This window comes from Dermacentor silvarum, chromosome 4 (genome assembly GCF_013339745.2).
Source record: "Dermacentor silvarum isolate Dsil-2018 chromosome 4, BIME_Dsil_1.4, whole genome shotgun sequence".
In the NCBI taxonomy this organism is placed as follows: Eukaryota; Metazoa; Arthropoda; class Arachnida; order Ixodida; family Ixodidae; genus Dermacentor; species Dermacentor silvarum.
This window is the reverse complement of record NC_051157.2, coordinates 110,010,633-110,034,125: the sequence shown is the minus strand read 5'-3', so window position 1 is coordinate 110,034,125 and position 23,493 is coordinate 110,010,633. Positions and strand designations below refer to the sequence as shown.

The 23,493-nt window shown below is 46.1% G+C and overlaps 1 protein-coding gene across 1 annotated transcript in view; it reads right to left on the bottom strand.

The window, feature by feature from the left end:
* The window catches only part of LOC119448829 (low-density lipoprotein receptor-related protein 4-like), a 192,902-nt gene that overhangs the window by 95,918 nt on the left and 73,491 nt on the right, over nucleotides 1–23,493 (bottom strand). The window contains 1 exon segment of the mRNA XM_049665923.1: nucleotides 7,891–8,034. Coding sequence (XP_049521880.1) covers nucleotides 7,891–8,034 — 144 coding nt within the window.

Below are 23,493 nucleotides of genomic sequence, written 5' to 3'. Positions count from 1 at the left end.
CTTTCTCTTCTTTTTTTCTTTTTCCAGCTTATTGTTCTTTTTATGCCTTCCTTAGCTCCCGTATCTTTCGTCTGAAATACGGAGCCCGTCATGTCCTATTGCCGTACAGCGAGCTCTATGAATGCTTATTTGTTCCGATGCCAACGCTCTAGATCTCCATTCAACAGGAAACTTTCTAAGCCGTATTGTCCTGTCAACGTCACTTACGATCGCAAATTCACGCGGCAACCAAATATAGTTCTCAAAGCACAAGCAATAAAGTGGTAGGCCTTCCTAGGGGATTAATTTCTTTTTTTTTTTTCGCGAGACGTGGTACAAGAAAGGAAGGGTGGTAGTTTGGTCTAGTTGGTGTTCCATAGTCCAATAAGCTAAAAGCACAAACGAACACGGGTCTGCGTTTCTTGTTGTCCCGTCTTTGTTTGCGGTTTTAACTTATTCGACTAAGGAACCTAAAGACGCCTCCACTGGTTTCTTGAGGCGTTCAAAGCGCGGTGGTAATGTGCATAAACACGACGTCTCTGAGCATACGTTTTTGTTTTCTTTCGTGTTCACGCTTCGCGAGCAAGAATAGAGCGCCAGAACCTACTGCAGTACATAAAACGAATGAAGGCAGCTTCATCCAATACCTGCGCGGCATCGTGGGTGTCAGAGCTGAGCTTAGCTGGGCGGCATTTATCGCTCAAGCTGGCTACTTTACCCTAGCGGAACTGCTCCGGCATCTGCAGGAAATGGCAGGAGGTGAATAGATTGTTATAGAGTGAGCCCGCAAGATAGAGTGTTCGACAGTAGAAGCGCAATTTTGCGCTTGTGGCCAAGAGTGTAGGCCACCCACGGCTAGGATAAAGGCAACATAGATGTCACGGGAGAGCTTGAACAGCGAAGTTCCTTAGCCAAGCAAGCATTCTATACCAAACGGTTGTCGTCCATTGAGGCGACAGGAAGATATCCAATATGTGACAGGGTACGCAAGCCAGCCGGAATGCGTCGAGGTTTCGCGCCTTCAGATACGCGAAAAATAGTTGGCTCATACGGGGCGGGAGTGCGTCACGGGTTGTAGCGGGAAATTACTTCACAAGATTCCTTGATAAGCGACACAATTATTATTATTATTTCTAATACAAAATGATAGGTCTGCGTTAAGTTTAGTCAACAGATGTGTTGTGTGATTCGGTGGTTGCTAGCATATGCGCAGCGCTTTTCTTTGTACATTTTGTATTTTGTTGGAGCTCAAATTGAAAAGATAAAAGACAGAAGGCTTCCGCGACCTTGTACAATAACAGTCAAATTTTCAGAGAAGCTGCAGTCTTTTGAGCAGCTGCATTATGAATTATAGTTGAATGTAACTAAACCACACACTATAAAATGTTGCTCACATATGACTGACTTGTTTGAAACGCTGTCCGCATATAACTTGAAATAGTTGCTTGGGAAGGTTTTAGGGAAACACCATTCTCCGCTCCCACATTTAGCTTTGAATACATATAAGCCATTATAGTCGTACTTCACCATTATTGCGAAATTTTGTATCGGTGGCTGAAATATAGCGATACCTTGATTTGTAGTCCTCATCTTGACAGTGTTCTTAAAACAGTGCTATTAAACGCTTTTAAATATTGCTCACTCATACCCATAAGATTTTCCATTTCACATTGTTGTTGGCTTGGGCAATTGCGTTCTAGTATACAAGCCTAGACAATAATTATAGCTTACAAATGTCTCTTGCGCTATTGCGCGAATGTATAGGGAGAAAACGCTAATTCACTTTTTAGCGGTAAAGCTGATAATACAGATCATATTATTAGTTATCATAACAATTCAACTTTCGCCACACATTACATTACCACATTTTCCAATATTATTAATTTTAAAGTTGAGGTGACGTAGAAATCTCTTGGAGCACTGGGAAATATTGCCGATAGCGGGCGTATAACGCTTAAGGGCTCTAGTTAAAGCAACCTTTAGAAATGCTGACATTCATCTAGACTCTTTTGTTTTGTCGCAAGCATTTTGGCCATAACGTTCTTTCCATTTTTACGACGTTTGATGCTAGTGGTAATTGTGCGGCTGTTTCTACAACACGTTTACAACGCTCCGAAGGGCTTGCACACGCATTTTCCTTCGGTGGCCGTAATTGATACACTTAGGTTGAATTGCGCCTCCGCACCGTCCATAACCTGCTAATTATATTTTCCAAATATACGCCACATTTCTCGCTTCGTTCACCAGGTAGATTGGGTAAACCTACTGCGTACTTCATGGAACGCATGAAAATAATATTTAAACAATGGACGTCAAAGTTTTGAAACAAATTGCGTTTAGGAGGAAGCTTTATCCCGGCTAAAACTGCTATGCCGGTATTCGAATACATTTAAAAGGCTAGAAAGGCTTTCATGAGACAAGCGTTGGACCAAAAGCAAAGAAATTTGTTGCATTTGAGAGAGAAAGATAAATGATAACTCTGGAAGGCATGCTATTGATTATGAGCCTGGAATATTTTAAAATGCATTAAAAATTGTAAATTTCAAAAAATAAATAAATAAAGCACGAGGTTTACAACTTCGGGACTCCGCCAGAAGTAGGTTTACCATTAGGTAAATTTACCATTACTTAAATTGCCCGTATTAGCTGAAGCGGACAAGCTTTTCATATTAATTTATGCATTATGTTACAATGTTTACAACGACCTTGCAACACTCCTACTCACATTTTTGTGGTATATTTGAGAGTGGTATGTAATCCAATTTTTTCCGCGCTAGATGTTCTATAAGGTGCAGTTACACTTTATTACATGTTGCCGAGTTAAAGCTTTAAACATTATAGTTTATTTATTTTTTTCAATTTTGCATATTTCAAAAATTCTTCAAAAAAGAATGACTGCTTAAATAAGAAAAATGCTTCCCACAGTAACTGGATTTTACCTTTCGTTATCTAAAGTTTGTGCAGATATTGCAGAGAAAAAGAGTTGTGAAGAACCAACCCTGGTTTCAATCCAAGAGTACGTGTAGCATGATTTGGGAGGAGGTTATTGGTAATACTATGTGCCATTATGAGTTATGGGTGGCTCTTCCTTTACAACCGTGCTATACCCGTACGCGGGAGTCCAGCTGTGCATGGAGTGCCACTTCCTCAATGACCAGTGCAGAACCCAGAACTAGTCAAAGACGCGGCGACCAGAGTCACAGCATATCAACGACAGCAGCTCAGCGCGCCAGTTACCTCGTGGGAAGAAGGACGTAATGCTATCGTATCACCGTGTGATCGTGCAGTACTGCCGTCTGCTACCGCACAGTACCGCCAATACCGCCACACGGTGGTACATTTCTCCAAAGATACTAAGAAGAGGTACGGATAGGTGCCGTATAACACTTTCAAGCACTTGCTCAAGGAAAATGTTCGAAAATCTTCTAAATACCTTACGCTTTCTATCATTGTTCCCTCATCCCCCATAGCATTTTCCATTTCCCATTGTTTCTGGTTTGAGATAGTGTTCCCGTATACAAGCCAAGACAGTAACTCCATAGCTTACAATTCTCCCTCGCGCCATTACGCGAAGAGGGGCGAGAACTGACTACTGTCTTATCCTTTGGTGGATCCTGCCAAGGAACGCCATGTCGCAGTTTCACCCGAAAGGCGAAGCATCAATTGGGAGGGAGCCGTGGGAGATTCTCCTCGCCCAGCCAAAGGGGCCTCTTGGACCAGGCGCAGAGGGTAGCAAGAATCACTGGTGCCCCACTTAAGGACCCACCCACCACTATGGACCCACCCACCAGCTCCCTTTCACCCAACCACTTCCCTTATTCCCCTTTTCCCCTCCCTCGATAAATAATAGTTTTTTCCATCCATCCATCAATTGCGACAGCAACTTAGTAGAAAGCTATACGGAGTAAGGATAGTAGTTTTATCAGCTGTATAAACTTCGACATGCAGCAGCACCAGCAATGCGCAGAACTGTTGTCGACACCGTCGCCATTTTGCCCGTGTTCGCACCGAACGCGCGCGACGTTGGTGACTATTGCCAGGGCCTCTGGGGGCGCGCCGCTCGGGGGTTTTCGACGAGATCAGAACGGGAAACTCGTCGAGCAGCGTCGGAATTCTTTGGACATGCAGCAGCACCAGCAATGCGCAGAACTGTTGTCGACGCCGTCGCCGTTTTGCCCGCGTTCGCATCGAACGCGCGCGACGTTGGTGACTATTGCCAGGGCCTCTGGGGGCGGCTCGGATGTTTTCGACGAGATCAGAACGGGAAACTCGTCGAGCAGCGTCGGAATTCTTTGGACATGCAGCAGCACCAGCAATGCGCAGAACTGTTGTCGACGCCGTCGCCGTTTTGCCCGCGTTCGCACCGAACGCGCGCGACGTTGGTGACTATTGCCAGGGCCTCTGGGGGCGGCTCGGAGGTTTTCGACGAGATCAGAACGGGAAACTCGTCGAGCAGCGTCGGAATTCTTTGGACATGCAGCAGCACCAGCAATGCGCAGAACTGTTGTCGACGCCGTCGCCGTTTTGCCCGCGTTCGCATCGAACGCGCGCGACGTTGGTGACTATTGCCAGGGCCTCTGGGGGCGGCTCGGATGTTTTCGACGAGATCAGAACGGGAAACTCGTCGAGCAGCGTCGGAATTCTTTGGACATGCAGCAGCACCAGCAATGCGCAGAACTGTTGTCGACGCCGTCGCCGTTTTGACCGCGTTCGCACCGAACGCGCGCGACGTTGGTGACTATTGCCAGGGCCTCTGGGGGCGGCTCGGAGGTTTTCGACGAGATCAGAACGGGAAACTCGTCAAGCAGCGTCGGAATTCTTTGGACATGCAGCAGCACCAGCAATGCGCAGAACTGTTGTCGACACCGTCGCCGTTTTGCCCGCGTTCGCACCAAACGCGCGCGGCGTATGTGGCTATTGCCAGAGCCTCTGGGGGCGCGCCGCTCGGGGGTTTTGGACGAGATCAGAACGGGAAACTCGTCGAGCAGCGTCGGAATTCGTTACCACCTTCTCGCCTCGGAACGTTTTTATATAGATACGCCGTGGATATGCGGTGTTTTTTATATAAATACGCACTTGGTGCCGCAGCTAAACGTCGCCTCCCCTCCCTCCCTCCCGTCCCCCCCATGGCCTTTCGCGCGAAGGAAGAAGTCACGTTTGCCCTATATACATGGTGATTGTAAAGGAGGAGAGAGACGCTTAATTATGCAGCCCTTCAGGGAGCATGGCGCAGAACGCGCGTTTGTTTTCCGCCGCGCGTTCGCGCCCCCTGAAAGAGCACCTCCCTCGCGCCCTTTCACTCGCACATACAGCGTCCGGCGCGCGGGGATTTCATCGCCGTTGACGTCATACGGAACCTCACGGCGATGGCGACAACGACGCGACGGCGATGGCAGGAATTCTCCTTGAGGGTCCGTATAATTGCTATCGCAATAAAATAAAAGCGTGTACTACTTAAAGCAATGCTAATCCAAGCCATGCAACGACATGATGAACCGCCTCTGTGTTATCATTTGTGAGGCCGGCGTACCCCGGCATCCAGAACCTACTTCAACAGGACCACCAAGATGATGCCGTCACTTTGCGTCTGAGGTAAGGCAAATGATAAAGAAAGTGTAAAAGACCATTCATCTCCCGTGAAGGAGGCCATTGCGTCATAAATGGTTACCTGTTTCACCTGAAGCGGGAAGGATTGGCGCCGTAATGTCCGGTGATGACGCAGTTTCTTTATAGAAAGTCTTCAGGAGACGTAGCCATTAACCACATGCGTACGCAAGAAATCTATATGCATATACAATGCACAATTTGAAACCTATCTGAAGCGTAGTTTTCGTGAAGTGGTTAATTAAATGCTATAAAACTGTTCAGCAGGGCCGCAACACGTATCGCAACCTAGGGATTAGGTGCCTGAGCAGCAAAATCAGCAGGACGCGCAAATCCCCACCACGCGACCCACGTGATCACCGCGACCACTGATTACATTTCGAGATTAGCCCACGATTTAGGAACCTACCCACCTCTTCTACCTAGTTTACTATTGCATCATCTCCAGGACCAGACAACCTGACTCTGAAAGAAGCGGAAAGAGCACACGCACAAAACCTCAGAAGAGAAAGCACAGAAAGCTTAGCTTTATTAAAGGAATGATGCACTTGAATGTGAATATTTTTTGCAGTGTGGATATTGATGTATCGTCTGCTGTTTCACTGTTTGATTTGGTACAGAATAGATCCGGCCATCGATTGATCTTCAGGGCTAGCACGAATAAGCCGATTGGTTATATATAAGCCGATTCATTATTTGAGTGCTGTCCTGTATTGAGGGCTATTCTGCAAAATAGCAACAACAGTACACAGCAGCAGCTGCTACGGTCAGCCAAGTACGGGGGATGGGGGAGGTTTGCCTACAAAGCTTCCCCTTAATGCCATGTCCGCTCTTACGACATTCTGGCTTTCAATTTAAAAGCCTGCTCTCCTTGCTAGGAAAAGTCTATTCTTTATTTGCATACTGTAGTTTATTTCTGACAATGGCGTAATTCAAAGCAACGAACAAGTGCACTGAAGCCATTGAGCGCAATTGCTTTTTATATGGAACTGATTCATCAAGCGTGGTTTATGACCGAGGGGCAACAGGCGTGCAACGCAGAATATTGCAGACAATGTGGCTTGCGCAGAAGCCCAATCATGTCGTTTTTTTTTACAGCGAGCCTTAATCTGGGTCTGAAACTTTTTGTATACGTGCTACGGGATTAATGCATCTCGGGACACCAAGCTCCGCATTGGGCTGGCAACGAAACGGCCGGAGCCAGTGCTAGGATCCGTTACTATAGCAACAACGTGCGCCTTCTATGGGCCAGTTATAAGGAAGGCCACCAGTGCGAGACGGTGCCCAAGCGGCCGGGCAGGGATTTAGGTGTAGTCGGTGCTACGAGACCTGCTTTACGAGTCACAAATCACTGCGGGCTGAAATGGGTGTCAAGAAAGACGGTCGCCCAGAAGCAAATGGCCGGGCATGGCCGGGCTTACCTGATGGCCTAGGCGCTTATGTGGAAACCGGCTATCTCTATCGCGTTGATTTTTCCTGCTATATACGTGTGTGCGGAGAATAAGCCTTTGTTTCTGTTTGGTCGCCTCGACCTTTCACTTTGACAAACGCGTGCGTATATGCCTCCGCGCGAAGATTTTCGGCCAGATTGCATTCCGAAGGGCCTTAGTTCGCAGTTAGGGCAAGTTGAGATGACGTTAGAAGACGAGCTGGCTGACCAGGAGATTTACGAAAGACGGAGAGAGCGTAAAGAAAACTTTATGGTCAATTCGGTTCCTGGCCTTTTGCCACTAAGCCGCCTACAGAAAAAAAGGCGCTGTTATGGAATGGTGAACGCACTGCGCACATTTGGAGGAATAGCTTTCACGTGCTTCGTGGTAATCTGAAATTCGTTCCTTGGCGTGGAAGAACGCCGCGCAGGGGTGCTGGCACAATTAGATGCACCTTTGCAGTGCACTCCGGATTAACTTTGACCGTTCGGTATTCTTTAAATGCGAAGCGTTCCTTGCCCTTTTCTTGGTATTTTACTAGGTAGATAGGCGCTTTCGTCGCCTGCTTATATATATATCGTATTATCGACGGCATAATCAAACACAGCAGCCCGGTGCTCTTACTATTAGGCCACGGTTGTTCTTTTTATTGCCTGTTTTGTAATATTACATAAAAAAGAAAACTAGCTATTGGGAAAACAACATAAAACAGTACACGGGGTGACTCGTACTGCGTTCAATAGAAATGTTGTCGCTGTTAAAGGGCAGAACATTAGTTTACAAAATATGCTACAACATTAGCTCTGTTGCCGCTGCTGCCGAGGTGGCATCAACGCTGCCGCATATGAACCCCGTAGCAGTATTTTGTCTCTCTCACCGCATCCTAGCTCATCGCTGCCGTTTCCACAGTCGTCATCTGAGTCGCAGTGCCATCGCGCCGGTATGCAGCTGCAGTTGGTTCCTTCTTCGGCGAAGCTTGTGCACGCGAACTGGCCCGGACCGCAGTCGCACATGGTGAGACCTGTGTGGGAAGGCACGAAGGCGAATGGAATGTCACATACGGCTCATTTAAATGATGAGTGGCGCCGTAAATACCCAACAGAGCATGGTTCGCGGCATGGCATACAGGGTGCCGGAGCTACTTCAGAATAGCATGACGACTTCACGAATATGAACGATAATGTAGACAACGATTAAAGTATTCGTAACAATTTTTGATTGGTTCTCTTACAGCCCATTTCTAGGACTGTTGAATAAAATCATCTTCAGCCTCAATTATTGACTGAAGTCGGCTTCAAAAAGAGCTGTATGCTTGTATCATATAGTACGCGTTGATGTTGGGAAGTGGTTCCACAATATCAGCTATAGCGGCTACTATTGTGTAACTACAGCAGCCGTGGTTCCACGATAGAAGCCTCTCGGTGATGCCACCCGTACAAATCAGCATATCAGGTTTATATTGGGAACTAGAACTCCACATTCATGACGACGTGGCCACAGACGTTTACAGCCGGCCACTCGTGGGTCGCGCAGGTGTCCTGGGAGCAAGTAAATCTTTTACTTAGTACTGGCGCCTAATGACATCGTACACAGAAAGCTTGGTTGCCGAGCCTAGCATTCGATGCGGCTTCTAAAGTGCCATAATTAGCTTTTTAGGATTTTCTATCACCATGGCCTCCATCTGCTGGATAAACTAAGCCGCCAGAATGACCTTTGAACCACTGACACCGCTTTCTTTGCCACAGCTGACAATTCGCAATAAATCCTGAAAACCGAGAATTTAGTGACATTCAAGGAAGTGGCCATCTCGAAGTTGCTGTGGTCTGCGTGTAAGGCGACCAGGATAGCGCACAGCTTTATCTCCTCTATCACACTGGAAGCTCATACCCTCGAATAACTGTGCTGGATAGGGGACATAAAGGCTAGTGAACACAAAGATAAGCGCCTAGACAGATAGAGTGAGGATGTTATTTTGTATGGAGATTCAAATACATTTCTGAAAAAGCTCACGCATCCGGTAGTTTTTGTTTATCTGCCCGTACCACCAAAAGCGTGACACTAGTAAGATCTGCCTAAGAAAGGCGGGAACAGCATTGCTGTATCAACTAACATAGCATGAAAAAAAAAGAAATAATTCGTTAAGAAACTTGCCGAGAGACAGAGAGAAATTTTGCATCAGCGACAGCTAGGGAAATATTGCTACGGTTGAACTGGGAACAGCACCATGAAGAATATATGTGCGGAAAGAGAGTAGAGGAAATGGAGGACAAAGCGAGACAAGACAGCGACTAGCACTGACATAAAATTTCGTGTTGAAGGCAGTCAGGCATCCCAGTAACAATATTTATCCCGTGTGGGAACGCGACTTCAGTCTGCAGGACAATGATCTTTCTGTTCCGGTGGCGTCTTAGAAAATTTACCCACATACCATATGCAGTGGAATTCGCATCTTTCGGGACGAACGCGCCTCGGAACTTTGAGTATTCTCCGCAAATATCCGCCGCTTCCTTCCGAATTCTAAGGTCTACACGTCGATTTAACGAACGCATTAAGGGATCGCGGTATAGAAAGCTTCCGCCACCTTTGAAGCCAGCCATTTGGCGTGGTACTATGCATGAGTAATGCACACAGGCCGCCCGTCTCCAGCATATGAAACGTGGCGATCCACTTCCAACGTCTGCATTTCGGTGTTCCTGCGCTTGTACCCTATACCACAGGAATGTACGCCGCATTCTCAATGCGCATGCTTGTGCTAGAGCTCCCACGACGTGTCCGGAATTCCCGAGCGCAAAAGTCACCTAACATATGCGTTCTCTATACAGCCGGGGCAGCTTGCCACGCAAGGGTGCGTGTCGGTGAAGCTTGTCTGTTTGGGTGTTACAGATGACGCAAGAGGGTACGCATTGCTTGCGTATACGCCTTATTGCGCCATCTAAGCTCGGATAATTTCGGACATTCTTCCGCCACCGTCGTATAGCCATGCGTATAGTGGAATCGATTTATTTCATACGTGTTGCACATATGACTACGGAATAAGCCTTCTGTTTCTAGGCAACGACTCGCAGCACATAGCTGTTTGAGAGATATTGAACTGTGTGGTCACTAGCAGCCCGAAAAAAAAACGAAAACAAGAGGCAAGGTAATGACAGGACGTGTCTAGTGTCATCGTGTTTTGTGCCGAGCAACTCTGTAGGCTTGCAGACTCGCCCACGGGTTCGTTCTCCTAAGAGATATACCGTCCAGCGCCTCGTACAGCAGCACGTTTACAGTCGCGAGCAACACTTTGGATGCCAATTGTGCCATGAAAAAAGTTCTATGCGGCCTGGATATGCCGGCTGAAATCAATTGGTAGAGTCCGTGCCCGCGTGTTCAACCGACGCGTTGAATATGAGGCAATTCTACGTTTTGAAGTAGTGCTAAGGAAAATTTTCTATGGCGATAGCACTTTTTGAGCGACTGAGGAGTTCAGCACGAGATTTGTAGTGACGAGGTCGCATGTGCCTTACAATGACTAAGGGGCATGTGCTGTCTAGAAATCGTGAAAATCTTTAACTAAAGTGAGGTACACTACAAGCTAACTCGATTTAACGTTAGTGGCTTAATAACTTCGTTATTTATTCGCGTGTGACAGAGTTGTATATTAGGTTGCAGCCGTACCATTTCGCAGGAATTCACTTGTTTCGTGTTGACTAAGCTATGAAGATAACTTCTTTTTCCCTTGACATCAAACACAATGGCACTATGCTATGTACTGGTTTAGGTAAGTGCATGTCCTGTAAGTATCTGTAGCGTAAGAATTGCTGGAAAAGCAGGACGTTATATCCAAATTATTTTGGGTATTATTTCCTGATCAAATGCTTGCGATTTCTCTTTAAGCGCACTGTTTTGGGAGGAAAATAAATTCACGTAGATGAATAAGAAAGCTGACAGGAACTTCGGCTAAGCCGTTCCAAAATCGATATGACCGTATAATAGTGCTTTTATAAGACTCGGGATAATGCGTTAGAGAAAGTATCCAGACCGAAAGAATTTGCGTTTCGAAGCGACGAAATACAAGCATGTTTGCTGGACAAGTCGGCAAGCTTATTAGTTTTCATTCGCACTAATGAAAAAAGTGCACCTTAAAGGTTGTTTTCTTGTTTCTATAACTTATCCCCTACACCCATAGAAAATGGTGTTTGAGCGATATGATATACACATTGATAGGGGGAATTTTTAGAATTGCATGCTTTCTCAGATTGTGTGTTCTGCTAAATTGCACATCATGTTTTATTTTTGCAGCGAGGCATTTTTGTTCTATCACTGACCCTAGTCTTTCAGAATTCCACTTAAGTTATCCCGAAGTGGTTTTCGAGACATAAAAAAAAAAAGCCGTGCAGCACTCTACCGAGATACATGCGGTGCAACTCAGATTTCAGTCAGAAATGTTATCTCTCAGCCACTCCACGAACGCTACCATAAAGAAATGACACAGCACCCAAACAGTACGCTGGCGCCTCTATCTGTTATAACACAATGACGCGGCTGATGTCACGCTTCTTGAGTTTACCAATAACCGGCACCAAGGTGAAACAATTTAAGTGAAACTAGCAGTAATATCTGACAGCAGGAACACGAGGAGGCCAAAATGATTGTCTCTACTCGCTATACGACCTGGGCGTGAACTCCCCGCAGTAGTATATGCTGTGTTCTTAACGGTAGTACTCTGCTCCGTATTCCCCGCGAATGTTTATTACAGCTGAGACTAGATGCAAGGGCCCTATAACGTAAAGCTATTACAATCTCCTGACGTCAAAATCTCCTGTCGTAACCGACCGACGCAAGCATGGGGTGGTGATCCACAGAGTAATTTTTGAACCACCTAATCAAATGCTCTCGATGTTTATAGGGAGTTTACTTTGTTTCCTTTCAAAGCGAATAGCGTTGTCTACCACGACAGGTTCTCCTTATCTAATTGGCTGAGAAGAGGCGAGGAACACGCAGAAGTCGAGAGGGATTCAGTGGAGCCGAGCTAGCGCAGTGAAAGTTCGCGTAGATAACCGGATAAGGAGGGTGGTGCCGGTGTCTGCGAATGGCCCACTTCCCTTACTTAGCTTTCGGTGGCTGTTCGAAAATCACGGCGGCGTGCAACGGAAGGATAACGATGCCGCTAAAACAGATACTCAGCAAAGAAGAGTTGACCGAGCCATGTCGTATACGTGTCGAAAGAGCTCTGTAACATTTAAGTGCCACGCAATACTTTTTATTATGCGCTAATAGACCCATTATCCCCGGCAGCTCCAAGTAGCCAGCGTCAGTAATGATCAACGGGCAGCGGCGTTTCATTCCTTTCGGAACGAGGAAGTATTCGGCTATGACGAAAAGAAGCTCAGTTTCTTTTTTTCGGCATAATATTGAACCTTTACTGCGTACATTCGACGTGTTGAGCTTTTGCTGTTTTGTGAGGCCGCATGACAGACAGGTGAAGTGGGAGCAACCTGAAAATTATTATATATCTAACACTCCTCCGTGTACCCGCGCTCTTGCTCGGGGCGATGCCGCCGCCTACGAGCAGAAAAGAGAAGTACTGCATTATCACACTAACGCGCACCGACAGTGAACGCTTCGGTGGTCTCAGCACTACGACGCCTCGATGCCAGCATTCGAAGGGACGCTGGCATCAAGAAGCACTACCAACGCCAGGTGGCGTTCACCGTACTCAGCACAGCGGAGCGTGGCCTCCGCAATTAGCTCTGAAAATGTTTCTGAAGTTGATCGCGGAGGCTGCAATTACGACGCGCTGTACGCGCTGATTTGACTCGGTGACGATTCAGTTACGTGCTTTGTCTTGCGCGTTGTATTAGTGTGTCAGTTACGTGCTTCGTCTTTCGCGTTGTGCTAGCGTGTGCAGCGTAGTGCAGCTTCCATATGCACGACGGTTGCTCATGGTCATCGACGTTGGTAGTCGTGATGGAGGAGACGTGCCACCAGGCGTCAGCGTGGGTGCATCAACGCCTAAGGGCGCTTTAGCCACAAAACACCAATAGACATTATATATCAATGTGCAATAAACATTACACTACTTCTGTGAAGACACGTTTCACTTTCGTGTTCTATACCGATTCCTATATAAGAGGGATCAACCACATTTTTTTTTAACCAATAGCGAAAGTCTGATTGCGAAAAAGGCGTAGAATCGGAAAGAACGATTTTTCTTTTGCTCGGTATAATAACGCATAATCAGTGTGTACAGGTCATAGGAGACGAGCTCTCGTAGTATTTGTGACGTCAGGCGAAGTGGGGATGGCCCGAACATGTTTTGACGAATCGTGGGGGGCTGATTGCAGAAACGGAATATAAACATTTGGAACAGCTTTTCGCTATAGCACCCCAAGAGTGGAAACCTTACTGCGCATAATATTGCGCTGACGCCGATGCTGCACCAGAAAGAACATGCGCTTGAACAACTACAATTGGCTGGCTCGCTATTATTTGCTGACACTGGGCAGCTTATTTGTAAAACAGCACTCAGCGTAAACAATTTAAACAACGCCAGTGGTAAAAAGCGAACAGCAGGATAGGAAATAAAAGACGCAGCCTGGTCTCTCCACTTCAACACGGGGGACGCCATATACACGAAGTCGCAGGATGAGACTCGTAACGTACTGCGAGAACATAACGAGCTCGAACAACGCCTTGGCGTAAACCACTTAGAAATAAACTCGTATGGCATTTTACTTGCTTGAAAAGTTGAAGTGCTCCAGCACCCCTTAATTCTGTAAGGTGTATATTTCCTGCAAGACATCCTTCTAGCACGCATAATTTAATAAAAAGATGCACTAAGGGTGTTCTGCTTACGCGTTCAGTCATTTTAAAGATTATTAGCAAAAATAAGGGCGCAGAAACAGTGTTTCAAACATTCATTCTACCCTCTATAGGAGTTATTCTGCTGAGCGTGTAATGTTACAGAGAGCAATTGAAGCCTGATTGAGAGAGAGAGAAATGGGGAGGGTGGGGATTTATAGAAAAGCAGAGACTTCGACATCCACGTATATGTTCTAACCTGTTGCTCAGAGCGGAGGAAGTGGGGGAAGAGAACAATAGAGGGATATAACATGATAATGGCAAGAATAAGGATGCGGTTAATGCTGCTCGTTAACACTGAAGCATACTTGGGTGAAAGTCTTGAGTTCTCTCCTGTGTCGTGCAGAAATTGTATCGTAGCCCCGCACTGTTAGCGCAACACATCTCGGGTGAGACTAAGGGCCCCACACTAAGTCCCCTCGAGAGTGGTCTGGCGTTCATGGTTGCCAAAGAAACGGCTATAGCGTGTCGCTCCTGAGTGCGTTCTAGGCAGAAGCAGAGATTTCGCGCTAGTGCCTCTGCTTCGTGGCAGTGCTCGCAATTTTAGGCAGCTCTCACGAGTGATGAGGCGCTATCAGCGCCGTTTCAATGTCACACCGAGGTCGTGTTCTGTGCACCCGACTTGTGTCGCACTTTCGACTCTATAGGTGGCCTACCAAATGCACGACACCGAAGAACGCCAGGGCGGCGGAAATAGTGAAGGAGGAAAGAGGTGGGATGCAGTGAGTTTGTCGGTGAGGCAGTTTTTCGCAGTCGGAAACTCAATTTGCGCTTTACGAAGGCGCTTTGAGTGGCTGCTGCCCTGCGTGCAGTATGCGTCGAACTTTCAGAGTACGGTACCTGTCAGAGCGAGCGAGTGCTCAAACTGCAAGTTTTTATTCAACAAGCCTTTCTACCAGATCTTCAGCATTCTCAATGTTAATGAGGCGTATTCAAGCGGACATGCCTAGAAATCTCTTTTTTTTCTCCACCGCTAGCTTTTGTGAGTATACACGTGTTCAGGCTTTTCTCCGTGCCTTGTTTTAAATATTTTCAGTTGCCAATCTTTCGGTCCAAGCTTATATTTCTTTTGTTAGATTTTACTTCAATAAGAGAGAGAGCAAATTATAAAGAAAATACTAGGTCTCATGTTTGGTAATCACATACCATGTTTTTTGAGGTTAACTTATATTTATTTTTATTTGATTCGATAATTTTTCATGCACTCCATGCATTTACATGCACGAAAACAAGCACACAAACATAAGGCACACAACCATTCGCGCTCCATAACATCCACATCTTCAATTTATTCATGATCATCTAGGATTCTACATTGCCCTTAAATGATCAGTATGAATATTTTAGGGGCGAAGCTCCTTACGCCGTGGGTCAGTCTCTCCTCCGTCGTATAGCCACCTCGTCTAGTTCGTGATCACTAGATAGCATTGGTGGCGCTCGCTCCATAGAGATACATGGTAAAGGCTAGTGTGACAGGATATCACTAGATGGCGCTAGGGCAGCATAGTTGACGCATTAAAATTCGAGATGGCGCTGCGGCGCTCGCTCCATTCAGATGTATGGGAGCGCATAGTGTAATGAGCGATCACTAGATCATTGGATGGAGGCGATCGTTCGAGATGTTTCGATGCAGAGCGATGGGAGACCGCTAGGGGTGAGAGCTATAAAATGCGCTCGCTCTTGGCGCGCTTCCTCTTTCGCTCGGAGTCGCTGCGCCATATGGAAGACAAGGCGGCGGAGCGGAGGGCACGGAAAGCGGCTGCAGCGCGCGCTCACAGACAGAACCCGGACGTGAGAGCCCGCGAAGCCGAAGCTGCACAGAGGCGCCGAGAAACGGATCCCGACGTTCGAGCCCGCGAAGCAGAATGTGCACGGCGACGCCGAGAAGCGGATACAGAAACTGTGAGAGCCTGAGAAGCGGCGAGGAAACGCGCAACGCGCGTACAGGCGGGCGGATCCCGAGGCTGCGCGAGCGCCTCGGGATGTCAAGGCATACATTGACACGGCATTGAAAGATTACAATACAAAAATACAAGAATGCACCATTCATACTGGTTGGTGATTTTACCGTGGATATCGCAGACAGGAACAATAATTGGCTTATATAACACATGGCTTGCAGATATGCTCTCACGTGCACATCCTTTGACTACTTGAAACCAACGACCACTCGAGGGACGTGCATAGACATTGCATTTACGAACGTCCAACTGCAACCCATACAAGAACCGCTCTCCTTGCATTTCACGGACCATAAAGCCGTCATTTGGAAGGGACAACGGAAGCCAAACCTCATCTACAAAAAATGAATAAAAGTTCTTATATAACCTCACACACTGGTTCTCACGTCTTTCATGATGATGTAATGGGCGAATTTTCACGGAAGAGTCATGAACCTCCGGAGCTTCGCCCACTCATCATCATTCACCCCGTGGATATGCTGCGAAATTTTTATGCAATTCAAGTGCTTTAAGGTTCAAAAGCACGGTCTAATCATTAAGAACACCGTAGTGTAGGACTGCTGATTAACTTTGGCAACCTGAGGGTTCTGTAATGTGCACCTAAATCTAAGTAGACGAGCGCTATACAATGCGCTCACAACGCACACACACGCACAAAACAAGGCGCTGGACACCGGCCGAGCTTCTTCACTGGAGGAAGCCTGGCCTCCAAAAGAAAGAGAGAGAGAGAGTGCGTGGTAAATCACCCGTGCCAAAACTGATAAAAGAAGAACGCGATGAAGGAGAAGTCGCCGAGAAAGGAAGATGTGGTGCGTATAGCCTAGGATTGTTTTATTATACGAATAGAGCTGCGGCGTATCTGCAGAATTTCACAGAAACCGAATTGTAGGACGCGAGTGCCACAGAAGACAAGAAGACGATCACGGAAGACCGAAGATGTCGGTGGAAAGACGAGAAAATACTACACGCAACGGAAGAGCAGTGGAAGTGACGACTGCTGGCCACCCCCTCCCCCCCCCCCCCCTCCCCATCTCTCCCCGCGAAAAGGGCCCTGCAAAAATCAAAATCGTGAAAGACGACAAGTGGCGCCAGTCTATCGATTCCAACTGTAAATCTGGGTTCGTGGAAAGAAAAAAAAATAAGACACCAGTTATTTTCAAGAGACCTCTTCTATAGAAAGCACCCGTATAGTACCTTCCGCACGTTTGAATTCTCGTACGCCCTTAGCCGCCCTAGGTGATCCCGAGAAAGTTTCCCTCCTCTCGCGTCGGAAATCACCCCTTATCCTGCCGGTCTACGCACGAGACAAGTCTTGAGCTATAGCTTCGAAAAAGCCCTTGCCATTCACGAACTGCATGCGCGTGGAGAAGAGCCACCGCTCGGCTCGTTATCTCGGTGCAGACAGTGGGTTCCGGGGCACCAGTGCTGAAGCCACGGCGCACAGCTTATTTGTGTTTGCTACGTACTGCGTGCTGGCGTCTTTATTTGACGTCCGTCGTCCCTTCCTCTGGCACGATGGACTTTTGTTCCTCTCGCTTTCCCTCAATTTGCAACTTAGGTTGTCCTATAGTTAACACTGCTTTATTTTGCGTGTTAGTCGTTTATGCCCGGAGTGTTTTTTTTTGTGTGTTTTTTTTTCAATAAGGTAGACGCTGTGAGTGTGATATTTGAAGGTTTTTAGCTTTTTAACCCAGACATCCTTTACCGAGCGATAATGACCACCATTACGATCTCCTGTTTTTTTCTTTTTCGATTATATCGCAACGAGAGAAGCACCAAAGTTAGACAGAAAGAACGGATGTACTCATTTTGTTCCTGATAATCTTTCACTTTACGATGTTTCGAATAATGAAGAAATAATAAAAAAAAGGCAGAGCCTGACGCTTTATTTTGACATTGATAGTAATCTATGTCCCATAAAATCAATCTAACTGCAAACTATTCCTAGTTCCCACTGTGGAAAGAAAGATTCCACGATGTTTTCTCGAATATATGACAACCACAAAAAAAAATGCAGCGAGGCCTCTGTCTCACTTCGCGGTGGCTGACGTCTGGAACGGCGAAGAACAGTTTTTGTCAGCGTTCTTAAGTCGGAAAATGTATTTTGCTGCTCACTGAGACGTTTGATTTACCGCAACCGTCTGCTGTGGGCTCGCGTTCTCTTTACGCTGACGTTCCAGGTAGCGTATATTAAGTCGAAAACCTTAGATGGCTCATGGGTCGGAAAATTCGACGACCGTCCTGCTTTATGGCACCAGAAAATTCGTGCATGCGCCAGCAAGCCTTCAATTTCTTTTATCGATAAAAGAGCTCGACTATTTCTGTTTGCGTTAAACGGACACCCTTATAAATAATCAGTGGAGCTACAAAAGTGTCTGCGTGCGGTTTTCTTAGTGTTGTTCATATTTGCCTAACAACGTACACCTGCCTTAAGACGTTTGGGGAGTAAAAGTACGCCCGCGAGAACTGGAATTAAATCTGTTTTTGAAAGTTACCGCTGTATGTTTGTCTAACTTGCCTTTACGTGTTCCTCTCATTCTGCCTGCGCTACGAAAAAGTAGAAAGCACCATACATGCTAGCCTATGTAGCTACCCTCCTCGATGAAAGTGTTAAACTAAAAAAAAATGTCTCAGTTTCGCCCGAAAGGCGAAGCATCGACTGCGATAGCAAATTAGCACAGAGCTATATGAAGTAAAGATAGTGCCTTTATCGGTCGTATCCACTTGTAAACATTCGCTTGCTAACTATATTAACATGCATGGTGGCAGCGCGCACAGAAAACATGAACATACCTTACTCGATTACTGCGGACACTTGCTGTCAAAACGCTGGCGCGATGAAACGCGGCACCAGCAGCGAGCGAAGTGACTTTTGTGTCGTCTGTCGCTTCAACGGAAACTGAGCGCCGAGAACACACAGCACGCACAAAGCTATGAGCCGCCGACGCCCATAGACTCTGCCCCCAATGAAGGTCGGTCTGCGTTGTGCAAAGTGCCTCGAGCGGCCAGTCGCGCGACAGTTTTGCGTGTATTCGCGGGCTACACTTTTATGTAGCACGTATTGAGCAACGTAAAGCTGTATCGGGAGTTTTTCATCTTGATCCACAATTTTCTGATTGACACTTTTCAAGTAATTATAATAATTCAGAAGTTGAATAATTATTTAGGACTAATTATCTAATCAGGCGGAATGCAATACAATAATCTGAGTATCTCCAAGTGACGGCAAACAACGTTATCTTGGTTCTGTCGAGCTGCGTAGCCCTTCGCATTTTTATGAAGTTTGGCCCAAGTTAACTGAAACACCCTGTGTAGCCACACACATTGCCGTCGAGATACTGAGCGACCATGCAGACAGCAGTCAGGCAGCCTCACCAAAGGCGGGACCGCTGGACATGAAAGCTGCGTTTCAAAAATGGGCAAAAGGTGGGGAATTTAACCACAATAGCGACTGTTTGCGTGCCGTGCGCTAGAGGAGGGTAGCAGGTAAATAGAAAACCTGATGCGCTCGCAAAAAAAAAAAAAAAAAAAAAAAAAAACACTTGCAGCTTCTTCTCACGTCTTGTCGTTTGGTGGCAAAGCACGCGTTACAGGCATAGAGTACAGTAAATTCAGTTACCCTGCTAAACTGGCTCACCAGGAAAATCATGTTGCAGTAACGTAAAGGTTTACATACCTTCCACAAGGCTATGTTGACAAAGTATAATTTGTTTTTCAGCAACGTGAAAAATGTATTTCTGGTAATAGCAATAATAAATTCAAATAATAGCTCATCAATGCGATGTCACAGAGAGAGCGAGAAACGAAGAGGCGGGTAGGTTAACCAAGGACGTGCCACAGGGTTAACATTTGTAAACCCGCTAGCTCATATATAAAAATGATTGCACACACTAAACCATACATAAAAGAGGACCCAGCCACTCAGCAACCACTTGCTAGTGAATGGCACTTCCTTAGTGCGGCAGAAGCGGCATATAAAACGAAAATACAATACCAATCGGGTTGCCACCGTGCGTGATTGAATGGAGTGAGTGTGAATATATATATATATATATACAGAGTGCTCAAAGTCAAGCTTAATGGTTTTATTAAATTTAGGCACTGTGAGGCACGCGAAGACCACCTATGCAAATAAGTTATGTGGCCAGGGGGCGCAAAGTGAGATGATAATTATCGCTATCAGCAGCCCAATCAACTAAAATTGGATAATTAACGTTTTGTTGACTGCAGTAAGTGGGTATGTTTGTATTGAAAAGTTAGAGGCAGTCGTGTTTCTACACAATATCAGTTGAAACAATTCTTCTGGAGTGTGTGTGCTTCGAGATATCCGACTCCAAATTTTAATTGTCGTTCGCATGATTACGCATGCAAGAGAGTTACAATCGGCGCAAAGCTCCTCCCTGAATGTGACGCGGCTTTTGCGTGCGGCGTTTAGTCTGACAACGGGGCGGAGGCATTGGCAAAGATGATAACTGTCCCCCTTCCCCTCACGGCTGGCGAAATGAAAAAAAAAAATATCAATGAGCCCGTAACCGCTGTCGTAACACGCGACCGCGCAGCCTGTACCGATGGCGGCTGCTGCCATGCCATGATAATGGCGCGAGCGGAGTGGCCGGAGGGCAGTGCGCGTGCGTAATGGTGACACCGCGCTGTCATATCTCGATTTCGCCAGCCGAGAGGGGAGGGGTAGAGTTATCATCTTTGCTTATGCCTCCGCCCTGTTGCCGGACTAAACGACGCACGCAACAGCCACGTCACATCATGGAGGAGCGTTGCGCCCATTCTCGCTCTCTTTGCACGCGTAATCATGCGAACGACAATTAAAATTCGAAGTCGGATATCTCTGAGCACATACATGACAGCAGAATTCTTCCAAGGGAAACTGTGTAGAAACACGACTGCCACCAACTTTTGAGAACAAACGTGCACACTTACTGCAGTCAGTAAAAAGTTGGTTATTCAAGTTTAGTTAATTCGATTGCTGACGGCGATAATTATCATCTCACTGTGTGCCCCCCTGGCCACATAACTTATTTGCACAGGTGGTCTTCGCGTACCTCCCAGTGCCTAATTAGAAAAAGCATAAAGCTTAATTTTGAATACCCGGTACATATATATAATATATATATATATATATATATATATATATATATAGAGAGAGAGAGAGAGAGAGAGAGTTGTCCTGTGTAGTGAAAGTAGAGTCAGAATGAATCGGGGGCAGCGATTCGAAAAAGTGCTAAGTGCTTTGCAGTGACGGCGCGGAAAACGCAAGAAAATAACTTTAACGTAGCAATAGGAAACGTACACTAATTTCATGCCTGCCAAGTCTCCCGAATTTGTTTCTTAATGTTTATGAATTTGGGGCCCGTTTTACAATTTGACAAATCATGCGTCAAGTATTACGAAAAACTAATTCTATTTGGTCATGTATCACACGTCGGTCTGCGTACCTTTAGTTGTGAGTCTTTCGATGTCGAAATGATGCAAGAGTGACACTTGCTTCGAGGAAATCTACACAAACAAGTTCTAGAAGCAGGATAAATTGGCATCAGCCAAGTTGCTGAAAAAGTCACTGCGATCTGGAAAACAATTAGTTGATTGTCAGTATTTGGCTTTCCAAGCTTGCTGCTGCTCAGTGGGCTGCGTCTGAAGGTAAATCTTTATTTAAATTGAGCACACTGGTAGCTGGATATGTTATCTGAATAACCAAAGATAACCGTTGGCCCAAATATTTTTTGCCGTCTCTTCCGCGACTAAGTGCACACTAAAAAAAATTTCAATCTTAAGGGCGTTTCCTCGTGTCTGTAGATCCCCTTCAAAGGGACATTTTGTGAAATTGCACCATTTTCCCCAATGTGCTTTTGCTAAAATGCACGCCCTGTTTCATTTTTATAGTAATATATATTATTCGATCACTACCCTAGTATTTCGGGCATCCGCCGAAGTAAACCCGAAGGGCCTTTTCAGACGATACTAAAAAACCAAAAACAAAACGAAAAACAAAAACAAAAAGAAGGACGTGCAGCCTGGATTCGAATTATGGATCGGCAGATAGCCAGTTGGAAGCGTTAGCTCTCGGCCACTCCGTTTTTTTTTTATTACCCATTTAATACAGAACACTCCGCTGGCACAACCATAGCGAATAATACCGCACCTTAATGGCGATGTAGAGGCTCTAATCGGCTCACGCTACGCCCTTCAGTGCTTCAATTTATCTATAAGTCATCACCAAGCTGCTACGAATTTAAGCGAACCTTGCAGTAAGATATTAAAGGCGGGAAGGAGAGAAAAGGACAAAGCAGTCCTGTCTTTCCGCTTGACGTATGGGGTGCACCACCTCCGCAATAAATGCTGTGTTGTTAGCCGTGGGAGGTTGCTCCGCATGAACCTCACGGGAATGTATATTCTAACCTACGCTGCATGAACAGCTCAAAACTTACTGCGCATAATATTGCGCTTGCCCCGATGCTACACCCGAAAGAACGCGCGCCTGAAGAACTATGATTGGCCGATGCGGTGTGATTCGCGGGCGATTGGCAGCGATTGGCAGCAGCAAAGGTTGCGGTAAACAGCGAACGGTAATGTAGGAAATAAAGTAAGAAGCTATGCCTTTGCACTGCATCACTGGGGACGCCATGCAAGTAAATTAGTTGGTTTATGTGCTCGAGCAAGGACTTGGCGGAAACCACTGAAAAATATACACTTACGGCTTCTTGCTTGCTTGAAAATGCTTTAGTGCCCGAGCACCCTGAGATTCTGCAACGTGTATATTTTGCACAATGCCCATTTTCAGCCAACTCAAATTAGTTGAAAGGGCGCTCTAAAGGTACTCTGATAACAACTACATCAATTTTAATAGTTCCCATAGAACGTAAAAACGCAATAACGGTGTTTCAACATCCAATCGAACCTTCCCGAGGGTGTGATTTTTCTGAATGTGTGCATGAGAAACTGTAAAACATGGAACTAGGAAAATAATGTCCCGAAAGTGCGGAAATATGTCGAAATTTACCATCAAAACCAAAATAAACAAGAAAGACAGTTTTTTTTTTTCACGAGGAGCCTTGAAGTGGAATAGTGGAATAGTGCAATTAAAAAATTATGCGTAGTGAAAATAGAGCATTAAAGGAAGGTAGTCCAGGAAATGGTGCTCTTCATCATTGTCGACAATTTAAAAGTATACCTCTCACATTTTTCTTTCGTTTATCGCCAGAAACGAACGTTTAGCAACAACATTCTAATGTTTTCGCTAACTATAACCCCTCCAGTAGAACGGCTCTAACGGTGACACGAAGAAAGGCGTTAATGGATGGTCTTCCGCACTACTGACATTCTCGCGTGGATGGCTGTTCGTTAATACCACCAAATGCGCTAGGCAACGGAAGTGGCTACTAAAGCTGCAAGGTATATATACTTGATCTACAACAAAAAGTTGTACCAGGTTTGTAAGATGCGAACACCTTGAATGAACAAAAAAAATGATGTCTAACCATGAGAGAAACACTATCTTCGTGGACAACTGATGGAGACAGGGAGACCATTAACGACACGACGTTTACGACGACTGACTGGTTCCTTTCTGATACTTCGCAGATAGGGCTGCGTGAAAGACGCAGAAACCAAGCACGGAACCAGGGAGTCAGTCTACCCTTTAGCAAGTAACGCGAAAGATAATA